This window comes from Vidua macroura, chromosome 2 (assembly GCF_024509145.1).
Source record: "Vidua macroura isolate BioBank_ID:100142 chromosome 2, ASM2450914v1, whole genome shotgun sequence".
In the NCBI taxonomy this organism is placed as follows: domain Eukaryota; kingdom Metazoa; phylum Chordata; class Aves; order Passeriformes; family Viduidae; genus Vidua; species Vidua macroura.
In genome coordinates, this window is record NC_071572.1 from 71755700 (window position 1) to 71780491 (window position 24792).

Below are 24792 nucleotides of genomic sequence, written 5' to 3' on the forward strand. Positions count from 1 at the left end.
GGTGTCTGCACTGGCTCTGAAACACTGGCACCTGTGAATATAATTAATTATACTCTTCACTCACTTCCATGGATTCCAGTTTTCATTCATTTTTGCCTTTCTTGGTTTTATCTGTATGTGTCAGTGAACTTGCTGAGGTTTATGACTGCCTGGGAAAGAAGAGGAAGCCCACTGTAAATGCAACCTTTTAATTTTTTTTTTTACTACTGCATGAAGTACAGCCTCAAAATACAGATTCTTCAGTGTAGATGCTTGGCAATATGGAGCTTTTACAGACTAATAACTAAATTACTTCTCTTTGTAAGTGAATTTAGCACTACAGTAGTTTCTGTTAAACACTCTGTGTGTGTCTGTGTCTCTGTGTGTGTGTGTATATGCATGTGCAAAAGGAGATTTAAAATTATTGATATTCCACAAATGGAGTATGAAATTATTCCCCTACATGTGAACTAGATAATCTTGAAGGTCCTTTCCAACCCAAGCCATTCAATGATTTTGTGTTACTTGTGAAACGTTGCTAAAGTCAGTACTTCCTGAGTAAATCACATGTACTACTTCAGGTTTAGGGTTGATTGAGTTCAGTCACATGTTGACTGTATTTGTATTCTGTTTCTGGAACAGATAATTCTCAAAATGACAAAGACCTTGAAAGGCAGTTTTATTCAGAAGAGATGAAAATATGAAGCCTTATGAGTTTCGCTTATTCTCATGGTGCCTGCATATACTTTGGGAAATAAAATGGCTTCTAGTATAGAGAGTTGCCATTAAATACAAGCTATCTATAAGCTTTAAGCTGGAAGAAATCAAAGATTTGCCAAAAGCAAAATTTTCAGCCAGTAAGGATAATAATGAATATTTAAGTGTTCCTGAGATTAACTCTTACATAATTTGTATGCATGAACAGAGAAATCTATGTCAAGAAAAGTAAACAAGATGAAGGTCATTGTAGACCAAAATCTCATGTTTGTTGGTGCTAAAAAAGTTCACATTTATGAAAGATTCCACATGTAGCATCCTAAGATAGCAGCCAAGTGCAGCAATATTTCACCTTTTCTTAGTGGAGAGGGAAAAAAAGGAGCTATTTATTTAACCAGCTGAATGAACTCCAGACATAATGAAGCTCATTGTAAAACCAAATCCTTCTATGTTCAAAACAAAACCCACAAAGATATTGCTTAATGAAGCAGTGCCCAGTGAATCTACAACAAATAGAGGGCCATAAAGGTAGGAAGAGGTTGTGTGTCCTTTGTCAGGAGTTCAGTGAGCTCAGCTACAAGCAATTGACAGAATTGAGCTTCTTAAGGAGTGCTTATTTTTTGAAGAGCAACGGAGAAGTCTCAAAAACCAAAACTAATATGATTTCCCAATTTGTTATTGTAATAAATAGGTGGTACACACATGCATTTGAAAACTATATTGAATATAAGACATTAAAAAATGCAGTCCATGTTTTTACATTGTATTAAAGAAACCATTACCAAGATGATGTGTGTGGCTTTGGTTTTGACACTTGAAAGAAGTTGAGTACACATTCTAGATTATGTATGAAAACAGGCGGGAACTATTCAAAGCTAAGAAAATTGCTGGTGACATGAAAGTAAAGGAGCTCAGAGTTTTTGCTTTTATTTATGAAGAAGATAGAAAAGATACAGCTTTCAAAGCAGGAAATTTCTGCTAATATGAAGGTATTTAATTTAGCATGAAAAGATGTAATGAGATGCAAAAGCTTGAAATGAAAGCTAAATTTATTGATTCCACATATAGCATGACATTCTTAATAGTGAGGATAACAAAACACTGGAGCAATACACTTCAGAAATCAAAATATAGAATATCTTATGTAAAGAGAGAAAAAATTAGTTTAAAGCCCAGTTTTGTACTGAGGATTTAGGCATTTATTTGGGACTTAGGACTGTGGCATTTATTTGTACCAGAATATGCACTGTCCTTAGTAGAAAATTAATGTGTATGAGACTTGGAGAAACTCCATTAGGGAACTGTAAAAATATGTATTCCAGGAACTGAAAGTAGCTATGTTCAGAACTACAAATCTAGGTGCTAAAGGTGCTGTTTCCATAATTGTTATCTTTTGACAAGATCTGCCTCATGACACAGATACAACTGACAAACCTTCTGGTTGATTTAGGTGGTCAGTGGTGTGGTTGAATTCTTTGATCATTCTAGTATTTGACTATTTAGATAAATCCATTGGTGCTTTTTAAACTGATAAATCACTCAATTCAGTGGAATAAGTCTTCTGCAAAAAAAAGCTGTCCTATATTCAAGTTATACCCCAAGTCAATTCTGCAGTTGATTTATGTAATGGAGTAACACCAGCCCACAAGCATCTGCTCTTAGGGTGCTGTTGGAGTCCTATTCAAACATGTACCAGTCAGTGCAGATCAGATGACAAGGACTCAGAGCAGCAATGCTACTTTTGCAGCACCCCACAATTCCCAAATGTTTAAAGGAGAGGCTGTAAATGGAGATTTCCCATTTCTGTATGTATCATTTTAATAAAATAGTAGATGTGAGACCATGGTTTCTGCTCTAATGTTCATTTCTGTACATAGACTGTTCTTAGTCATGGAAGAAATTAGTTAAGTACCCAAAAAAAGTTAGAGCTGCTTATTTACATAGTTTGGTGTCATTTTCTTCTATGGAAGAGTTTTGGTTTTGAAAAAGGTGCCATATGTGATTTAGGAGTTTTTACTTGAGATATCTTCTATCTGCCGTGGAAGGAGGTTCTTTATGACACCCTATCTTCACTTCCTTGCCCCTGCAAAGAGGAATGAATCACACTGCAGTCCTTGTTATTGCTAAAAGATTTAATCTCACACTACTAACGAGTCACTGTCTTAATGAAGGAAAACATGTCCTACCTCATCCCCTTCTGATCCTAAGTTAAATACCTGCTGCAAGTGACACTGGCCTCAACTTCCTGAGTCATTTCTGTAGTAATCTGTGCTTTTGGTTCTCAGTGAACACCAAGGACTTGCAAGTCTTTGGATTCCATTAGTGCTAACCTCTGAGAAGAATGAGACACATCAGATCTGTGTGTATGACATAGTAAAAATGAATCATGGAATAAAAAAGCTGTGGGGTACTGTGGAAAGTGGTCACAGATCATGCTATGAAAAGATTTAGTCACTGTTACCTCTCATCATGAATGTAATCATTCACTGACAACTTTAATTTCCAGGATGTGAGAGTGTAAATTCTTGGTTACTAATGTATTATGCTGTCATGGAAGTCTGCATCTTCGAAGATGAATCCAAGTATTTAAAATTAGTCATCTTAGCAACTGATTTTTTTCCCAAGTAATTATAAGCTTTGGAATATCAGGATGTTGAAACACTCAGTCAAAAAGTGTTGCATACAAGTGAATGAAGAGCAAAATTCCTATTTCACTCTTGCAGATCTTAAAACCAGGATTAAGTGTAGTTTTCAGAAAGAAATAGAATGTTATTACTGTCACACTTTCACTGCTTGATGTAATTCTAATTCTACTTGTTTTGCTCTAGATCCCAAAAGACATCCAGACTAAGTTTTCATCTTTTTCACTTTTATGTATAAATTAAGATAATCTGGCATGGCTTTGAAGGCCCCTGGGAGATCCAACATAGTGATAAGAGAGAAGATAGTGACTAGCTTTTATTCTTGAAACCCACGGTGTCTACTTTGCAGTATTTAGATGTATTGGTCCCCTCTTTTAATATCCTCAGAGATACTCCATTCTCCCTGATAGCGGAGTCATCGTTTAATGAAAAGGGAAAAGTAAAAAGAATAAAGTCAGTCCAAAGCTTGAACTATAGGTACTTCTTCTGCTGTATGTCCTATTGTAATACACTGCTATGAAAAGATTTGATGAGGTAAGGTTGTACTTCTCCATGCTTGGCAGCAAAACACAGAATTTGCAGAAGATGGGCTCAAGTGCCAAGAACATTAGCCAAGTCATCATATCTCTTCAGCTCCTTCTGCTGGAAGGACCTCACTGCAGCTCCCAGAATGTTTGAAAACCACCAGCAGTCAGTGCTAATGCTGCTATTTAAGCATCAATTCTCACTTCAGGGCAACTGGCCAGAATGAAGCAGACAGCACAATTTCTCTCTTATTTTAGTAATTTGTGGGTACTTTAGTAATTTATTTTTCAGGGTGAACACTGATGCATATAAATGTGAATTTTTGGAGAGTGCTTTGTTTGTTTGGGAGATGCTGAGTGAAATCGTCTACTTTGCTAGGATGTTTCCTAGAAAACTGACTTAGCATGATACTGCACTGATGCTGAAGGGTGACAGATGCTTAATCAGGGCAATGCAGCTGTAATTTTCATTAAGGACAATCATTAAGTAATACCATGTGTTTGTACTGAGTATTAAACTCAGGTTAAAAGGAAAGCACTTATCTCTTAAAAGTTCCAGTTAGCTTGAAATCCCGGGTGGGTTGGTGACTTGCTTGGGTGGTTTTGGTACTTTCTCTCACATTACAAGAAGTGGTTGTTAAATGTTAAAAAAGAGTGCCATAGAACAGTCATTCAGAATGGACCAGAGGATTACCATCAACACTTACAAAGTGCCTTAGACTACAGTACTTTGTTATTATCCATTTTGAATAGGTTGTTTAAAAGATGCAGGTTTTTATTATGTTATCAGTTATGATTGTATCCATGACTACAGCTTGGGAGCAAGCAGCAAATTGAGTTATTTCTTTTTCTCTGCTTTGCTGTTCTATAATGTAGTTATGATGTTTTATACACAACTTTTCATCTATAAACACCAGTTTTATAAAACTCTATCTCCATCTTACAAATAGAGAAATGAAGCTCAGGTAAGAAAAAAAATTTCTTTCCCCCAAAGGTTATCCACTAGACCAGTTGACAAAATCAAGAGTAGAGTTCAGGTCTCAAGGTAAGTGGTATCCATTAAGCTGCTTGTTTAACAATTGGAAGAGCAGTTGTTTCATACTTGGAGCTTCTAAATCTCTAATTTGCTAATTAATGGATTATACTTTCTGAAGGCCAATATTAGAATGGTTCACTGTACACCTCTCTCCTGTGAAAAGGGAAGTAAAGGTTCTGACATTTACCTGCAGCTAAAATAAGTGGACAGTTGGCTTTTTTTGGTCAGGGTTTTACAATATGCTAATATGATTGTATGTTACAAGTGGATCAAGTTCTATATTGTAAATAATTGTTTCTAATCATAATCCTGATATTCTTAATATGCGGTGTTTCATAAGTTTCACACAATACGGTTGCTAATAATATATTTCATATTTCTCCTCTTGCCTTACTTTTGATCTTCAGTAATTTTCTAGAACAACAGTTTCTTGCTAAGTCTCTGACTCAGATGGGAAAGGCCATCATCCTCTATGTTAGGGAGATGACAATTTAGCATGCACAGAAAAAGACCTGAAGAGAACAGATAAAAAGCTACATTCATTATATGTCTAGTCTTGATAAGTACAAAAATCTGGTACATTCATGTGTTATATAAACCAATAATGTATAAAAATAAATTTAAGTTGCATCCTGCTGAATTTGTATGTTAATTCATGTACTTTGTTTCACAGGAAAAAAAATAGGCTAGAACAGATCACTCACAATTGCACATTTCAGGCTGATGATGTTGGTACTTCAATTAGAATAGTGGAATGTCAGCATGAATTCTTTTGTTTTACAGAAAGCAAGAAGAATTGAGGTTAATTAAAGGTTAATTAGAGTTTAATTGGTAGTTCTTTCTTTCCCTCTTTACTTCTGGTTATAACAGGAATGTTAGAATCCTTGACTTTGATGACAACAGATTGGGCAGGCCTGGTGTTGATTGCTACTGCCAACATGAAAGTGGTGCTGCAGTTCTGCAGCTCCAGTTCTTAATCAATGAGGTAAGGACATATTTACTCAGATTCTTCTGTATAAATTTAGTTGAATAAGTCAATTCATATTATTGCAATTGAGTGATATAACATCTCCCATTGACAAATTGTGCCAAAAAATAAGTGGTGTACATCCAGAGGACATTCAACATACAGCCTTTTAGAAGAATATTTATGGAACTGCACTCAGGGAAGAGAATTGCCTTCCTATACATCAGTTTAAAGTACTGAACAAAAGGCAGTCAGTGCATGAATGTGTGTAAAATGATGTAAAATCCATTAAGTTACTAAATATGATGCATAGTTCTGGTTCAAATAGAAATTAATAAATGAGCTAAATCTTTCTATCAAAATATATTGATGGTTATTGGCTGAAAACTCAATAGTTGGGGATATGCCATTACATGAAGCAATGAAAAGCAATTGCAGGGATCATCAATCAAACCATCATGCTTAGTCTTTGTTTGTCAAAATCAAATTTAGACAACATGAAGAAACAGTGCCAGATTATAGCTTTCTCTTTGCAGAAGGTACTGAAGATGGGAATAGGCAAGAAGACTTTCTGGTGAATACAATTCAGAGTGATTTTTTTGAGGACCTTGGAAGCTGGCCAAATCTTAGTTCAGTTTTGATTAATTTTTTCCCATGACATAAGGAAACACTTTTGACAGTTGCAAGTCCTCTTTGTAAATGTGGAGATCTTAGAACTTCTCAGGGGAAGAGTTTTAGTTTTATGGGTTTTTTAAACCTGAAAAATATTTGATTTTTTTCCTACACCTATTTGGAGAAAGTAACTGAAGCATGGACACTGAGGAGGGAGTCCGGTGAAACACTCCAGTGAAATTCTTAAGAAGAATGCAGGCATGAGAAGAGGAAGGACAAAGTTTGAATCAATATTCTTGCTTTTCATTGGGTGACCAGCAAACCACCTAATACATCAGGTTAATTTTATTTCAGTGGTTAATTTTATTTCTGACTCTTCGGGAAATGAGACTTAAAGTATGGATTACACTGTATTTGAGAAGTCTCACCTCCATAAATTTTATTGGCATAGGTCAATGTTGAAAAGAACATTTGCTAGGATTAGAGAAGTTTATCAGTCAGTCATAGATTGTAGGAACTAATCTTTCCAGTTACATATTTGCCCTTCCTCAATATAAAGCATCACCTTGTTTTTGGGCAATCTGTTTTCCTCTCTGATGGTAATAAACAAGGGTAGATCTGTGCCTGGCCTGATCTGAGATGTAAGTATAGTAAACCACTGCAGGAGCAGTAGGAAGCTTCCCCTGCAGGTAGTTTTCACATGTCATCAATATTCTCTGGTGAGGAGAAAGGCAATTAAAAGTTCACTCCAAGCTTCTCAGTCAGATAGAGGCCTGCGCTTTGAAAGATGACCATTTTTGGGACAGCAGAAGCAGAACCAGTCTTCAGAGTATTTCTGATCTGTGATAAAGACTCTCTCCTTCTGTCTACATCTATCTTAGTTCTTCCTATGTCCTGTCCTCTTGCTACTTGTCCCTACTTTCTTATCTGCATCCTCTTTTCACAGTTCCAGTTTTGAATTTTCATTTTTTTAAATTACCTTGATATGACTACTAAGCTATGCTTGGCACTGTCATGTATGTGCCCGTGCATGCACTAATCCCTTTTTTCCTCAGTTATGTCTTTCACACTCAACTTTTTAAGTAAGTGTTGTCTCTTTTCCATTTTGTTAATCTTTCTGCTTATGTGGGAAGATTTGAGAGTTGGCTTGTGTAACCTTGGCACAAAGCTTTAATTTGAATTTTAAATTGATGGAGTTTTAATTTAACTTTGGCTCATCTTGTACTAATTTAAAGTGTTTACATTTACCAGATAGATCCAATTGTGTATTATTTGTGGTAGAGTATTTTTGTTCTAGAAGAAAGGAATGATTTTTCATAAACTGTCAGTTTTGCAAGTAGATCTTTAGCAGTGACGGTCATGTAAGAATAATACAGAGCCTGCAGAAAAATAATGTGTTGCTGTATTTTGTGTCTGCTCTAGGGTGCTTTGGTCAGTGCGTGTGCAGATGATGCACTTCATTTGTGGAATCTCCGACAGAAACGACCAGCTATTCTACATTCTCTGAAATTTAACAGGGAAAGGTAAGAATATATGACACACAGTAGAGATCTCATTGCAAAAATAACACTTCCTGGATTTCTGGTACTACATTTTGCCTCTCTACAGGTGGATATAGTTTTGCCTTGAATATTTTTCTTTCAGGTTTGTTTCTATGGAACAAAAACTTCACTTTTTCTTTCTGCAGCTTTCTCAGAACTAGAAAAACTTGGTCTTCTTTTTGCCAAAATGTTCTTCATTTTACTTCTTTTTGCATGAACTGCTGTGAACAGTAATTCATTTTTTCTTCAGACTGGACACAAGCACTCACTTTTGGCTGAACTGTTGTTCAGTAATAGACAGAGTACTTCAGCTGGCTGTATGAGGGTAATAATTACTTTATTTACCTTGAAATAATTTTATTTTTGTGAAATACTGGAACTTTAGTGGAAAGTATGAATTAATTTGGGAAACTCTGGTAAGTGTAAAATGAATCAGAGTGTTTTTCTTAATTTTATTTTATTAGTACCTAATTGTAGAAATCCCTACTAAAAAGAGATTAAATGAGTGGTTGTTGTCGGAGTCCAGCACATCCCTCTGGCTGCCCTGGCTGTCTCAAGACCCTGGCAGGGGGCTCGGAGACCCTTGCAAGAAGTCAAAAACATCTATGGCTTCGATTTTAGCCTGTGAAAAACTGTCAATTTTGTATGGGGAATTGCAAGCCACAAGGGTTTTAGTAGTGTGATATTTGAATTGACACAGGGTGGAAAAGTAGAATTTTGGGATTTTTAGAATGGGCTTAAAGGGGGTACAAGATGGAGGAATTTGGGCTTGTCCTGACCTTCTTCTTGTCCTCCATGTCTTGCTGTGCTAGTGACACTTTTCTATTGGTTTAAGGTAGCAACACACTGTCCAACATAAATGTTAGATATTGGTAATAAACTGTAAACATAATACACATAGTTTTGAGTATATAAGGTGGGAGCCACCCGAGGCTCAGGGGCAGAATGCTATGGTGGACTTGCTAGCCAGAGCTCAGCAGGTCAGAGAAAGAATGTTTAGATAAGAAGAAATAAACAACCTTGAAAAAGCAATTGGACGCATTCCAGACCTCTTCTTCGGCTGCACGGGCTAGGGAATAAGGACTTTTACAATTTCGGGTTTATTCCAAGCAGGCAAACACCAACAGTTGTAATTTTTAAATTCAAACAGTAGCTGAGTACTTCAATCTGTATTTAGTCACCCAAGTAAAACCTGATATGATGTTAGGGAACTTCAGTGCTGCACATCTATTAATAGTGAGAAAAAGTTCCAAGTTTCTCTTAAGGAATTAGGGCAGTAGTCAGGAGACCAAGATTCAGTGCATAAATGCAGCAGTTGTTTTTAACTGGAAATTTAACTCATATTTTCATTCTCTTTGTGTGTGCATTCAGTGTTTATTAAGGTGCAGCGACTTTTTTTGATATTTATATATTTGCTTTGCAGTGGGAAAAGATCCCAGTACTTCACCAGAGCTGGGAAGTGAACAGACTCATCAAATCTTTAGCTGCAGCAAGTCTGAAAATTATTATGGAAATGCATTTTTCTTTGTTGTTTATTATCCAGATATAAATCATATTTGCACTAAAATGTTACTGAGGTTCATGATTTGTAGTGGGAAGGAAATATACATCCTGATTCCAATGAGTTTATAACCTATAGCAAAAGTGTATCAAGTGGTTTGGGACTGCGTGAGGGAAGATGAAAATGAAAAATTATATGTGCATTTCTAGCTGCTTCTGGACAGTAAATTATCATTTTACATATGGTGAAATGTTTGAATCTTGGTATTCTCATCAGGTAGATGCGTTATTCACAGTTTGTCATTGATAAATCTAAATATCATAGAAGTTATTCCAGTACATCTTGGTCGAGCTCTCCCAGCCAGCAATCTGACACACAACCTAACCAATCATTGCTTATAAGAATGCAACCTCTGTTCATCTCTGCCTTCTGTTCAGAGATATTAACCTGTTATCTTGGTCAATATTTTATCAGCATTTCTTGCTAAGAGAAACTCACACACATTTCCACTTTGCTAAGAGCAAAACATTTGTCATCACACTTACCTAGTTTTCTTTTTTGTCTGACACCCTAAAACACTGAGCAAAATGTTTGCATGCAAGTTGTTTAGAATACTGGAAAACTTGGCTTAAAACCAAGTTTTCTCTAATGAAATTTTTGAATGAGGTGCAAGTAGGATCTGAGAACGTAAGTTATTTGTAACAAATGCATAGCTAACTATACTGCCTTTTATCAAAATTTAGTAAGTTGTGAACAAAAAGAATACTGTTAGTTCTGTTATGTGTATTTTGTGTAAATGGTTCAATTGCTGCCATTTAAATAATTTTTATTAGCACATCAGAGTCTGTAAGGCAAATATCCTGCAATATGATATTGTCAAAGAAGTAAGTCCAGTCTTAAATTAAAAAAGAGTTTTCCAGAAATATGAAGAAATAACATTGCAGGCAGTTCATTCCTTCTCAGATTTCTCTAGCACTGCCCTAAGCTTCTGGTTGTTTTTGTTTTGTTTTGTTTTGTTTTGTTTTATTTTTTGGGTTTTTTGGGGGTTTTTTGGGTTTTTTGGGTTTTTTTGGGTTTTTGGGGTTTTTTTTTTTTTGGTTTTTTTTTTTTTTCATTATTATTCATTACTTGGCTTCAGAATGAAATCTCTTCATTTTTATAATATTTTCTTTTTACATACATTTAAATTTATTTTAAATCATCTAACTTTCAATTTTCTAAGCTCAATTACACATTTAATATGTAAAATTCAACATAAGCCTCTGGGCAAGTAGCAAAAAAGTAAGGCTAAAGCTCTAATTAACCCTCTCAGTTTGGAACATTTATATGCCTAATAGAGCTAGGTCTAAAAGAGAACTTTCATTTTTTTCTGAATATGTTTTTGGTGTTAGAGAACAGAAGCTCTAAATTATTGAATGCTCAGAGAAATAGTGAATGAAATAATGGTTTCCTTAGCTATATGAAATCTATGACAAAATGGATGTAAGGGGAACTTGAGAAGCTGATAAAGTGATGACTTCAGAGTTGATTTTCTTCAAGAAATTCAAAGGTTTGGCTTCCAAAAAGTAATGTTTTCCTCACTTAGGAACAGTTAAAAATACTTTATTTTCATCCTTCCCTCTCGTCTTGCAGAGGAGGGTTAAGAGAAAGAAAGATTCATATTGAATAGAGATTCTTTTGTCTTAAGTTTGTGAACCAGTGAACAAGCTGGTTATTAAATGTTTCTTAAATTGAGAGGAATGCTTGTTGACAGAAAATAGATTTAAAATATTGATGCATGTCTTCAAAAAATAGTAAGGTATTGAAAGATGCCATATAGGGAAGTGTTAAAAAGTCAAAGGCTAGTTCTTATAAGATTCTTTATAATATAACTTAATTTTAGATTTAGGTAGCTTTCACAGGGCCAAATACATAATTGTTCAGGTGCATTTTATATATGAAAATGAAACATGTGAATCCTTCAAATTTTTCCATTTGCATGTCTCTCTTCAGGATTTTAAAAAAAAATTAATTTTATTAATCCAGTATGTTAGTCTCCTTGTCACACTGTTTGGTTTAGTTGTTTTTTTTTAAACAAATGGCAGATTTACTTCATGAAGTGATGCAATATAATGCACTTAAAATTCTAATATTTTATCTAATATTCTAATATTTTATCTAAAATGTTAATGTTTTATATTGTGATGATGAAGATGATTTCATTATTCCAAATACTTGTTTTATTTGACTTTGATTAATTCATTTTCATGTAGAATCAATTTATTCTGAGTTTTTTTGGTATTTGGCTCATGAACCATAGTACTGGTAGTTTCTGTTAGACAGGTGAATGTTACTTTAGTCTTTGGCTATTACTCACAATGCACCAGTCATCATGTAGTTGAATTGTTTAATCTGCAATTTGCTCCTGCTTCTTGACATTTAAGATTTCAGGATAATGGACTAAAATCTGCTCTTTAGCAGTGTTTCTGTATAGGTTTCTGCAATTATTTGAGTCAAGTTTCCCCAAGTGCATACATACATATATCCCCTCTCTCCCTCCCACAAAAGTAAAAATGTTTGTTCTTTTCCTTGAATTTTGGTAAAAACATACTTGCAAAGAGCAAAGAACACTTAAAAGCAGAAGTCTTTGACTTAGTAGGTAAGATTCAGTATTAAGACACTTAATGGTTTATGAATAATAATTCACTAGCAAAGTGCACTTTTATAGCTATTAAATCAGAGTGTGCAGCTTCTCCAGATTTAGTTTTTTCTTCTTCTGACTTACTGTTAAACCAGTGATGATGCAGCACTAGCAATAATAATTCATAATTCACTGTTCCTTGACTAAGTCTCTCTTTGGAGCAAGTGTAGAAGAAACACTAAAGAGACTTAATGGCAAACAGATATTTTCTGTTTTATGACATAATGCTCTGGACTTTTTTGGATTTAAGCAGATTATACATTTTTGAAAAAAAAATATTTTATATGAAGTAATAATCTTAGATTTCTATTGCCATAATTGGAATGTAATACAATGCATTAAGAACTTTCAAGAAAATACAAATGTAAGCAATGTGTCTCAGTGCTTGGCTCCATACCAAGAGCTGTAATGATAAGACAGTTACTCAAAGACATGTTTGACAGTAGCATATGGTTGATAATACATGATTTATGGTTTCTTTTACAAATAGGGTAGACAGGTAGAACATTTTAAACTCTGTAAACATTCTATAAGAATTGCCTCAGTGTTTCTGAAGGTCAAAATTGTGGAAACCTTCCATGTGTTAGTACCTCTTTTTCCTTCCTTGATGTCATAGGAGATGCCAGATTGATCTTTAGTAGGCACTTTAGGCAAAATAAATAACTCAGCTACTGGAACTAGACACTGTCTCAATCTGCTACAAAGAACATTAGGATGAAGCAAAACCACTGGAAACTATTATAGGTCTTCATTATTTTTAATATAATCAGAGCAGATTTCAGCAAGTACAGCTTTAAATATACAACAGCTTACAGATTCCCATTTAATATAAGTCCAGCTGGGTTAGGAAAACCAGCAAGGATTGTATTGTGAAATCCAGGTCCTATAAGCCAGCAGGAGCTCATTTCATTTATGAATACAGTTCATCTCCTGGCATTCCGAAGCTGAGCTGGTTCAGGTATGTTCATTGTCACAGGGGACAGCACTCCTCTCTTTCTTCTTTCAGCCATTGCTGAAAGGAGACAAAGGACAAATTGACAGATTTGACAATTGACAAAGGAGCCCATAGTGCTGCAGCAGCTTAGCCAGTGACTTACAGCAGTACACATGAGCACAGTGTGACACAGAGTGTTGGGTCTTTAAATCCATCTGCATGCACTCCTCACCAGTGGCATGACAATGCCACAAGTGCCCTTCTGAGGGGAATCACCAGGTGACACAATCTGTATAACTGGCTTTGAGACTCTTAGCACTTTATTCAGTGTTAAGTTATGCTGGCACAGAGCAAGAGAAGCCTTTTAAGTGGGCGACTTTTAGAGCAGTTCTGTTAACTATAACTCACTATTAATTAGAAATTTGACTCCTACAGTTGAGATCTTGCAGTATTTGAACAAGATGATTGAGACTATTACTCCAAATGCTTGGAAACAAATTAAAACAAACCAAACCCAAAACAGAAAAAATGGGCGTTTTTAAATAAGGTAATTTCTTGGGTCTATATTCTTTCCCGACAATAGGAATCTTATTTGCCTCACTGTATCTTTACAGGGTTTTGTGTCCTGTGTTAAGAGCATTTTAAATACTTTCTCTCCCTGTGCAGATAAACCTCATCAAAATGACAGCAAGAGGCTATTGAGTGAATACTGGTGACTGGCTCTGCTGTCACAGCAGTACCTGTGTCTGTTCATTTGTATTAGGGAACTTGTGGGTTAGTTAAAGTAGATTCTCTGTCTCACTGCCTGTTCAAGGAACTGGGTTCCTGTGGTAGCTTGCCTGCTCATAAATGAACCTCCTGGTTAATAGCTTATAGCTGCAAACTCTGTTTATGTACTTTCAAATTTGTCAGAGGTTGTCATCAAGAAAGGTTCTGTACAGTTGCACAGTCATGCTGTACAATGAAACAGATTCTGATTACATGGTGTGGTCTAGCATTCAACTATTGCAAAGAACCATGGAACCCAAAATATAAAGTGATAGTTCACCATAAAAACATGCCAGTTTTTGGAAAGGATGTAAATTTTCTCAGATTGATGATGGAAAAAAAATGAGGAAACCAAAAGCCATATGATTGGCATTCACTTCCACATCTTGATGAAGATTTTACAAAACATTCTTCTGGGGGGTTTTGTTTGGGGATTTGTTTTGGTTGTGGTTGGTTTTGGCAGTGGGTTGGTTGGTTGGTTGCTTGATTGGTTGGTTGGTTTTATAAGTGTAGTTGGTTTTATATGTGTCTTGCATCAGCATTTTTCACTTTTGAAAGAATGGTGCTCAGGGGTTTCAAAACCCAATGTTATCATGCAATTCTAGGAGCTTGACAAGATTCCTGAAGCTCTTAAAAACCTTTGTTCTAGGAGGCTATACCTTAGTGCTGCAGGGCAGGAAAATTAACTTTGTCAAAATGTCACTTCAGAAGGACAAAAAGCTGGAAAGTTTCTTCAGCGAGACTGACCCAAATCTTGTAAATGTATTTACCACATGCCTCTGCTTTCTGTGTTTAAAAAAAAAAAAAAGGCATTATTTTTTCACATCTTATATCATGTTATAGAAAATTTCATAGTGCACTTGACCTGTAGGATCAATGAGAGCCATAAGCTCATCCTGGAAAGTGTCATGCAACCCAGCTGAAATGAAGACTATCTGGGTTATAAAAAGAAATCAAGCAAAAGCATTTTGGGTTTTTCCTGTCTTCAACACAGGTTAACTAAACAATCAGCAAAGAGCAAAAATGTAAAAAATAGATTTGCTCATTGATACCAAGAATCAACAGGTTTGATTTGACAGATTTTTGAGACTGTGCAATCTACTGAAATAAAATGAAAATTCAATTGATCCTTATTCTTTGTGATAGACATGTGAGCCTTCTAGTGGAATGGAGCTGAAGGGACCTCCTCAGTCTGGTTCCCTCAGTTGCACACCAGAGAACGCATATACCTCCCTTTCTTAAATGAACAAGCTGACGATGTTTTGCATTAAGGTTTTGCCAGTCCCTTATGATCCCAGGAAGAAAGGCACTCAAGGCCCTAGAAGTTAGAATTCAAAATGCTATTTATTAGAACTAGCACTACAAAGAATGGCAGAAGAGCACAGGGAATCTTGCATCCCTGTAGATGCTGGGAGCCTGGAGTTGGGCATTGTCACACAGGCCTTCAGTCAGCAGGTAACCTGTCTATAGAAAGTGTCACCCTGTTGTCTTGATTTTTAAAAGTGTTAAGTTTTCTTTTATAGTTCTTTTGAACGTTTTAAAATTCTCATAAAACTTCTTTATCCTTCTGATAATGTTTACATATTTGAGAGTCAGAGTTCCCACACAATTTCATGTAGAAATAGAATAGTTTACATATTTCTCTGTGGGTAGAGAGAAATGAATTGATTAATCTTTGAACCAGTGTGGTTGGAGAGGTGGTAATTCCATCCTCCAATCCACAGTCACCTTTGGAATTCTATAAATACCAAATGTTCGAATAAAACTTACTCTTTTTCTCTTTTGAAAAAAAAAAAACAAACACAAAAAAAGCCAAAAAAAAAACCAAACAAAAAACTTAACACCTTTAAAAATCACGACAACATCACCCCATTTTTGTCATCTAAGTTATTGTAGGATTTTCTTGTAAAGAGACAGCTGTGTGCATTATTCCTACTATCAAACAGAAAGGACATTAACACTAAAACTTCCTTCTGCACTGTTGGTGCAACCACCAAGTGGGAGCTGCCTGCAGGCTTCTCAGTGACACCAAGCTGGCTGTGTCTATCCAACTTCCGAGGGGTACGTGCATCTCCACACAGGCTGGAGACTGCACTGCTCATGCAGCCCCTGGTGCCTACTTGGTGTCACTCGTGTGTGGATCACCAACGTCTCCACATGCAACAGTCCCCCACCCAGGACCTTACACTGTTATGTAACTACTCAGGCTGAAATCCACTGTTTGCTCTGCAGGAAAATTGTTCCGTGTTCGTTTGGTTTTTGGTTTATTTTTCACAAGATTCTGTGTTTTCCTTTTTAATTTTTTTGTCTTCATTACCTTTTCTTTTCTTTGGGCCTTTTTCCTCATATCAGTTCTCTCTGAGCTGATGATTCATCAAGGAAACACATTCTAGATAGGGTCCCATCTGTGCTGTGGCCATTGACAATACCATTTTCATTTGTAATCTCTGCAGGAATATGCTTACTGATGCATGCATGCAAAAATGGCATCTTCCTTTCATGTGGCTTCATCTTACCAGTGGTTTTGGTCTTGCTGTGATTGATTAATACATCCATTACACTTCTTCCCTGATGTATATCTAGGGATATTCTGGCAGGGAATGTGCTGCTTTTCAGTGCAAGCCTTTAATAGTGGAAGCAAAGCAAGGAAAATTGAAGTTATCTTTTTCCATCAATTCTATATCATGAGCTATAACCCTAAAATGGAAGTTCTTTGAAGTTTGAGGCTGTGCCCTTTGCATTTTAAATATAATTCAATTTCTTGTACTTTACTCATGCAGATTTGTCCTTCCTCTGTAATATTGTGTCCCTCAGAGGTTTCATTAGTATTAGTACCAAGATCACTTGTGAAATTACAACAGCTGTAAAACTAATTCTTGAGAATCTCTCATATATCCAATTTTAAAAAGTCCTTTTGCAGTAAAACCAAGTGTAAATTAGACATTAAAAATGTGATTTTATAGTGATTTTTTTTTTACAAATGCTATATTGAGCATGTTGACATATGCTGTATTTCCTATAATTGGAATATTCTGGAATAGCCTACCTTTGGTGAATCTACCTTCCATATCTTACTATAACTTTCAAAATTTTTCTTTTTGAAGGACTCGAAATCTTAGTTAGTGTGTATTTTTAAGAATAGGTGAGCAAGTAGTAATAACATTTCAGTCAGAACATCAGAGATAACATCATGGCTTAATTTTATCAGGTTTAGTTTTTTATGCTTACCATCTTGGGTGGGATTTGTAATGCAATCTGAGACTTGGTGCCACTGCAGAAAAAGTGCTGCAAGAACTTAAGATGGCTATTCTAAAACCAGTTTGGTTTCTTTATGCTTAAATTACACAAGGGTAAATGTTACTCTAAATGAAGATCACAGAAGTCCTGGTCATATTTTTCATTCTAGAATATTAGAAGGATCTCTGTTTATATCCAGACCCAAACTTGAATTTAAGAATCTCTTTTCTTTCTAAATGGTGGCTTTTACAGTCTTTCCCCAAAGTAACTTTTAGTCCATCAGGGTTCTGCCAATATTATTATCATCAGTTTAATTTCAATTTAAAAAGTCCTTAAATGCATTATGCCACAGTATCTGCTTTTATATGTGTTTGTTAAACAACATCTCTGGGGCAAAATGCCTAATATGCTACATGTGAATTACTCTTAGAGCTAGCAGCTGCCTTTGAAGAGCAGGAAAGAAGGGCAAAAAACCCCTGAAAGATGACTTACAACCAATCACTTAACACGTGCACACATGAAACCATCATGGCCCTGGAGCTGCTGGAGAAAAATGTATAGCTGGCACAATTACCTGAGGACTTAACAACAGCACAGGGCCCTCTGACCTGACAAACCCCACTTTTCTAATCTATGTCTTTCTTTGGGTCTCTCTGGCTGTAGCTCCTTCTGTTATTTCTCTGAGAAGAAAATATATCTCTTCAAAATTCCATTTTTAAAAAAAGCATCTTTGTGAAGTTTTGCTTTTCCTTCAATAGGGAAGAAAAACATGTCCTGGTTTATTTAAATTTTATGTCATCCGGCCACATGTGATTGTTTGCCTGGGTTTCTTCCTTCTGGAAAAGATTCCTTAGCAGGAGACATAATGTTGCTATATGCTGTCAAACCTTACATCATATGCTGAGCAGTGTGCTGGTTGTTTCTAATGCTTTGTAAAAAATAAAACATTTTTGTCAGTAGATTTATGCTTTTTTGAGAAAACACAGGGTAACATGTTATGTTGTTTTCATTTAGCAGCTATGTTGCCAAATTGCTCTGAGGCCAGGTTTGGATAGCAAAATTTAAAATATATACTCACAGCAATGCATTGAACAGCTTTTTCATGGTTTCATTCATAACAAATGAGAGGCCCAATACTGTAATACAAAAATGCATCATATCAGACAACAGAAAAAACAAAGTCTTTCAAAATGTATGCAAGTTCAGGCAGCATAAACAGTCTACACTATCAGTTGGAATTTTCTTGTTACACTTATAATGTAGATATTGGAATTATGTGGCATTCTCTTTTGAAGTTTTCAAATTAGAGTTTTGAGATATCTTTCAGAGTTCTGTTCAGATCTTTCCTTTGACCTTTGTTATATTAGATTTCTGCTCATATCTTAGAGCAGTGAAGAACAGGCACCCATTCACTTGCGGTAAGTAATTTGGTTCTTGGAAACCACACGACCTCTTTCCTGTCCAGACACATGTCAGCTTCAAGGAAGAACCCAATGCAATGATTTAGGATACTTTTCCTTCTGTCACAATAATAAACTCTGGGCATTATTCCAGTAAATCAGAAATAGAGCTGTAATGTCAGTGTTGAGATTATATCATTAAACAGAATATGAGCAGGAAGAGAAGAGAGACTACAGATTGCAGAAAAACAAGGACCATTAATCACAGAGTGCCTTGTCTACTGAAGCGCAACAAATGAGAACAGCTGGTCTCCAATAAGTCTACATGATTTTAATTGATGAAAGCTGTTAAGGAAAAAAGCATGCATACAAAGAAAAAGCATACACATATAAAATTATTTTTTCTTTGAAGTAAATTTCAGTATTTCAGCCTTATCGTGATTTTAGCGTGTCATTCAAAATAACTTGATTGATCTTGATGTAAAATTGGGTTTAAACTTATTTTAGTAGGAATGTATGATAAACAGAGATTTGTGTATGTTGCAGCTAGCAGAGGGTGAAATACTAACATATCTTTAATTTGCATTTCTAACAGCTTTTTGAAGTCCAGCTGTTAAACAAAAGACAAGTTTCAATCTTTCATCTTTGAGCTAGGTCTCAATTTACTTTTTTGGAACTATGAAATTAGAAATCAAAAACTGCATTTTTGAGTTATGTATTCAGTGTTGGGTGAAGGGATGAGAGAAACTCTACCCTTAGTTGTTTGAGTTTTTTTAATGCAGATTCTACAAAATCAATGAAATAAATACATCAAAAACTTTCTCTTTTGAGAACATCATCCTCCTCTTCCTGCCTTTGTTATTTGGCTTTCTTTCATTGCTAAGAAACTTAGTGGCTCTTATTGTGCTCTGTATTGCCCATCACTGTCACTGTTTGGTATTACAGCGCCATTTTTACTTAACCATCAAAGAAATTTATGAAGGACGAGTGAAGTATTACAAATATGAAATAGGGATTTCACAAGCCAGTAGACAAGAGAAAAATCATGTACATTGTCTTTCCCTTGAAGATGAGAGCAAGAGTCTGTTTTCTAACCCTGTTTCATTAATTTTCTCACCTCACTGATTTTGTGGAACTTTTATTTTCATTTTTGTTGTGTAATGACCTTGAGTCAGCATCAGAAACAAATTAGAAGTCAATGAAAAATATGCTGGTTTCTTCCAGCATCTTTTTCTATTTAAGGAAGTGCATTTCCATGTAATTTCCTTATATCTTTCTCTTGGGACCACATGTTCATGCTGCACCTGTTTGATCCACAGCATTATTGTTGTGTAATATTAAAAATCTAGGCAGGAAGAAAGTGTCACTGTCACTGTCAGTGATCCTTCTCCTACAGGTAAGATACTCCAATGGATTTGCAGTCAAAACCATAAAAGGGAGTTGACAAAAGAGCATGTCTCTTTGCTGTGCATTTGCCCAAGAGGAAGGAAGGTAATTTTCTGTCATTCTGAAAATGAAACAAATTATTCATAGCACAGGCTACAAAAGTTGTACATTCCCTTGCATACTGGGATTTCAAGAGTGACTTCTAAGTTGTTCTTGAGCTCCAATAATGCCCATTACTTGCTGCAGTGTTCCTGCAGATAGCCTTGGAGTTATTGAGGGTGGGAATTTCAGTGCCTGTATCTTATAGGAAGTTATAGTGCAGCTGTCTTTGTGTATGTGTTATGGCATGCTGGACAGGGCAGGGTGACCTTCTGTGGAGTTGTAAATAAAAGAAAGAAATGAAAGAAATAAAACTGGGAAAAACCAAAGGTCCTGTGGCATGCTGTATACTTTGGCTGTCCTTGTAAAGAGTTCATCATAACCTAATAGGAATTTATCTAAATACATAAATTAAATCTTCATTCAAGGGAGATCTCTGGGTTTACTAATTTAATCAAATGGAATGCATCTAAAATATTTCTGAACATGTTTTTTCTGATTTGTTCTAGGTTCTTTTAACTGCTTGTAAATAATTTATGTTGACACCCATTACAAATGTTCATGTAGTTGCTACACTGATGTTTTTTGTGGTTGACATAAGCATTTCTTAAAAACAAGTATTTTTAAATGCTGTAAGCTATTAACTACAGTTGTGATTGCAAAGTCATTTGAAATACTAAGCTCACAAGTCAAGAATGGGCCTAACTTCAGGCTTTTAGGGTTATTTTCTCTGTCCAGAAGGTTTACACAGGAAGTTCTGGCTTTTTAAGAAACAGAGGAACAGCCTACTTTTATTCTCAATTTTTTTAACAGAAAAGAAGGGAAACAAGAAACTGAATTTTTTGAATAGTGCTTTTCCATGAACTTTGTGTTTTCGTTTTTAACACTTCAAAGGATTAATGATCAGTCCCAATTTCTAAAAAACAGAATGTACCAATAGATCCAATGAAAAAAAAAGGGACAAAACCAAAATATCTTGAGAAAGAAATAGTTTTCCAGCTGCATTTCTTAAAATTGTATGGGGTTTTTTTTGGTTTTTGTTTTTTTTTGTGTTTTGTTTTGGTTTAGTTTTTTTGCTTTTTGTATTCCTGTTTCTTATTCTTGTAAGCTTCTTATGTATAATATTTCAGGTAGGTAACACCATGAAAAATGTTTGTATCTTAAACACTTTGAAAGCAGCAGTGGACCACCAGCTCAATGACATATCTAAATAATTTGCTAGAAAATAGCTGCATCAGCTTTTTTGCTTTGTCAAAATAAATCATTTTGTTAGATATCTCAGCACTATTTAGGCCTATTGGCCTTTAAAGGAACTCTAAATTGAAAATGTTTTCTTAACATTACTTCTACATAGAATTTGCAGAAATTGAAGTGCGGGTCGGGGAGAGGAGGATGTCTTAATTATATGTAGGTTGTTCACAAATAGGTAGAAGTATACTTTGCTTAGGATAATTTGTATTGAAATTATAGATTAGAGGTGGAATACTGATTTGTTTACCTCAGCATTTGTAGAGAATCTCCCATCACTGAAATTCTTTAAATCAAGAGGTATCTTATAGTAATTTGTTCTAGCTCAAGTGGTAGTTAATTTGAAGAAATCAGATTAAATCAATATTAAACAGAAGAGAGGAATCTCAGAGGTTCATTTCATACATTCCAATCCACAAATTAAATTTTTGGTTTTGTACAAGCAGCAGTGACTGTGATGAATACTTGTATCTAAACCAGTATAAAACAAAGACAAATAAAACTACTCTCTGGACTGATTGGGTAAGATGAATAGTCTGAGATACCAGACTTGGACATTGGGAAGCAGAAGTCTAGCAAGTAACTGTTACTACTGCCTTGACTCCATTTTTCATTCATGTTTCTTTATAAGCAACATGTATTAGATTGCCTCATGTAAAGCAATTCATTTTACTGTCTTTCTTTAAAAAGTCAGCCACTTAGCAATTTAAAGTATTTCCTATGCTCTTACATTGGCCCTACAGACTTTGCATACTCTGCAAGTAAGTTAAAATGAGAATTGAAGTTAAACATTGGAACTCATAATAATGGAATTCATCTTGGGTTTCTGCCTTTCTAGGGCTTCCTGGTACATAACAACACCCCCTGTAGCAGAAGAGATGTTGTTATTACTATGCACAGACCCAGTTCACATCTATCTGGGGAACTGCACAACCATCTGCTGAAAACACATCACATCATGTGGGTGGCAGACTGCATGAATTTCTGCTATTGTACATGTTTGTTACATGTCTTACAGTGCTGATGAACTCCAAATTTATATATAGAGCAGGAAGAAGATTAAAGACCTCCAGAGGCGAAATAGCTCATAATTTACATCTTTTGCTAGATCTGCTGGAAACAACTCCTTTCTTTCATTGTCAGTAGCTTTAACCTGTGCTTCTGTTTAGGCACTTCAGGTCAGCTACAAATTACTTTGCCTGAATATCTGTCCAGATTTTCCTGTGTCCATATTGTGACTTAAAGCAATAATCTCAGCTTGAATATCCTGTACGAAACTGATGGAAAAGTTACCTTACACTTTCTGAGAGTACTGGCTAGCCAGAAGCTACCTCAGTCCACTTTCATGCACTGGAGAAGGAAGGGGCACTAGCTGAGTCTGGTGTGCTTTGGTTTTTATTACTCTTGTTCAAATTACCAAAAGATTAAGGGAGTATTGGGGAAGAAAATAAATTGTGTGGAAATAATTTGTGCTTGCTGATGGAGGGAGAAGAGGACTGATAAAAAGTCATGAAGCCCACTCAGCAGGTGTAGTTTTTGGGGTTTTTTTTTGGAGTGAAGAAATCCTGCAGAAGTCAAGAAGGAAGGGAAGGGCTTATGCAGTGGTTTTCCCCTGTTGCAAGTATCCATTGAAGGATACACTGGCCATAGATTCCTTTCTAGAGGAATCCTTTCCAAGAGCTGCCTTGAAAGAGGACCTGACATAACATCTGACACTCATTGGCAAGTACCAGGGATGCTGCCCAGTTTATCAGGTGGCAGTGACAAGAAAACAGCTCTTGGGAATGACCAGCAGAAGGAAATAGCATAAATTAGTTGAAAGTACTGAAAGCACCAGAGGATGCTGGAGAAAATCCCTGGAGTCTGGGAAAAAAAACATAATCACTGCAGTGAAAATATAGACTTCTGATAGCCATAACCATTTTAAAAAGGTGATCAACTTTCTCAGCAGCTGAATTTGTCCATGCTGGGGCAATTCACTGTAAATTTGGTGTAAGACAGTGGCAGTCCCTTAGGAGTCACTGAGAGCAGAAGGCTGACCCAGGACCATGACTGGTGTGTCCTGCAGCTACTGGGCTTGCTTCCTGTCAGCAACAATGATGTTCCCGAGTTAATGCTCCTTCATGTTTTATCTCCCTCTTTTCCTGTAAATTTGTGAGATTTCCATATTTCCTGAGAACCTGGACTCTGAATTTATTTTGGTAGGAATCTGAAAGGGAGTTCAAGCTAATGTTTTTTTCTGTAGGAACTTAGAGAAACTGAACTCTGACAGTGCTGGGCATAAGGAACACATAGTTTCTATGCTTGTTCATATTTAAGGTTATCTGTATAAAGGGAAAAGCCATAGTGTAAATTTAATTACAGTTTTAATGTCTGTGAATGCATGACTAAATAATTAAATTGGAATAACTGTTTCTCATTTTGACAAAAAAATGCAATTTTCTCTCCGTCCTTCACCAGGTCTTCCCACTCACTACCAGCAATAGTGTTCCAAGAAACTTTTCATGCTAAAAAAAAAAAAAAAAACACAAAATAACAAAGCAGAGGCAGAAAGAAGTGTTCTCAAAATTATCTTTTCTTTTTCTTAGAGGAATACAATCAACATAATAAAGATGATTTTACATAATCTGAGAGTTTTTTCTAATACTTTAGAGGTTACAGCATTCTAAATTATTTTAACATTGTAGTATTCTACTAATATGCAATGAGTTTTTGTCCATGGTTGTAAGATTCTAGAGTGCTGAGATTTTCTGAAAAATATATCTTTTCAAGATTTGCTAGTCAGAATATATTCCTTTCTAAAATAAAGTTCAATGTTTTGAAGAGAGAGAGACAATGCCTCTTTCAGCTATTCCATTTTATTTCTTTTATTACTTACATAATTTATGTAAATAATATGTTTAATTACTTAAATAAGGTATGTTTTAGGACCTTAGCAAAGTACTTTTCCTTACTAAATTCTGATTTAAGTTAGTACCTTTTGATTTTTTAAAAATTACTATATCCTACAGGATATTCTATATCCTGTTTTGTGATTTGGAAAAAAATGATACAATGTTTCAGACTGTTCTGGCAGAATAGAAACACCTTTTTGGGTCAATTCATAATTGTTTTGCTATTTCTTATAATGATCAATAAGATTCATGTTGTGGTTTGCTGCTAAGAATGTACAATATCCACATTTCTGGCTGACTTTCTGTTAAGTGATCAACATTGAGAAAATCCTCAAGTTTCCATTTAATTTTGTTGCATGTTATCTCAATCAGATTGGCAATCTGATTAAACTTTGTCAAAAGCACTTCATACTGACATAATTCAATACAACCCCTAACTTCTTCAGATGAAAAATAGCCTTTCTTTCTTTCTGTCTTATTGACTTGTTTTTGTAATGGCATCAAAAGACATCTTCATTTTCTTGTGGGATATATGACTAATAGAGTCATATAATAGAATACCTTTCATCCCCAATGAAAACTACAGTATGAGACTTCATTGTTTTCTCTTGAAGAAATCATTATGTA

General features: G+C 35.4%; 1 protein-coding gene across 10 annotated transcripts in view; it reads left to right on the forward strand.

Moving 5' to 3' along the window:
- Window positions 1-24792, forward strand: part of STXBP5L (syntaxin binding protein 5L) — a 182036-nt gene that overhangs the window by 61165 nt on the left and 96079 nt on the right. For all 10 annotated transcript variants that reach the window (XM_054004639.1, XM_054004679.1, XM_054004655.1 and 7 more), the window contains exons 3-4: window positions 5802-5883; window positions 7900-8000. In XM_054004639.1, coding sequence (XP_053860614.1) covers window positions 5802-5883; window positions 7900-8000 — 183 coding nt within the window. The remainder of the gene's footprint in view (window positions 1-5801; window positions 5884-7899; window positions 8001-24792) is intronic.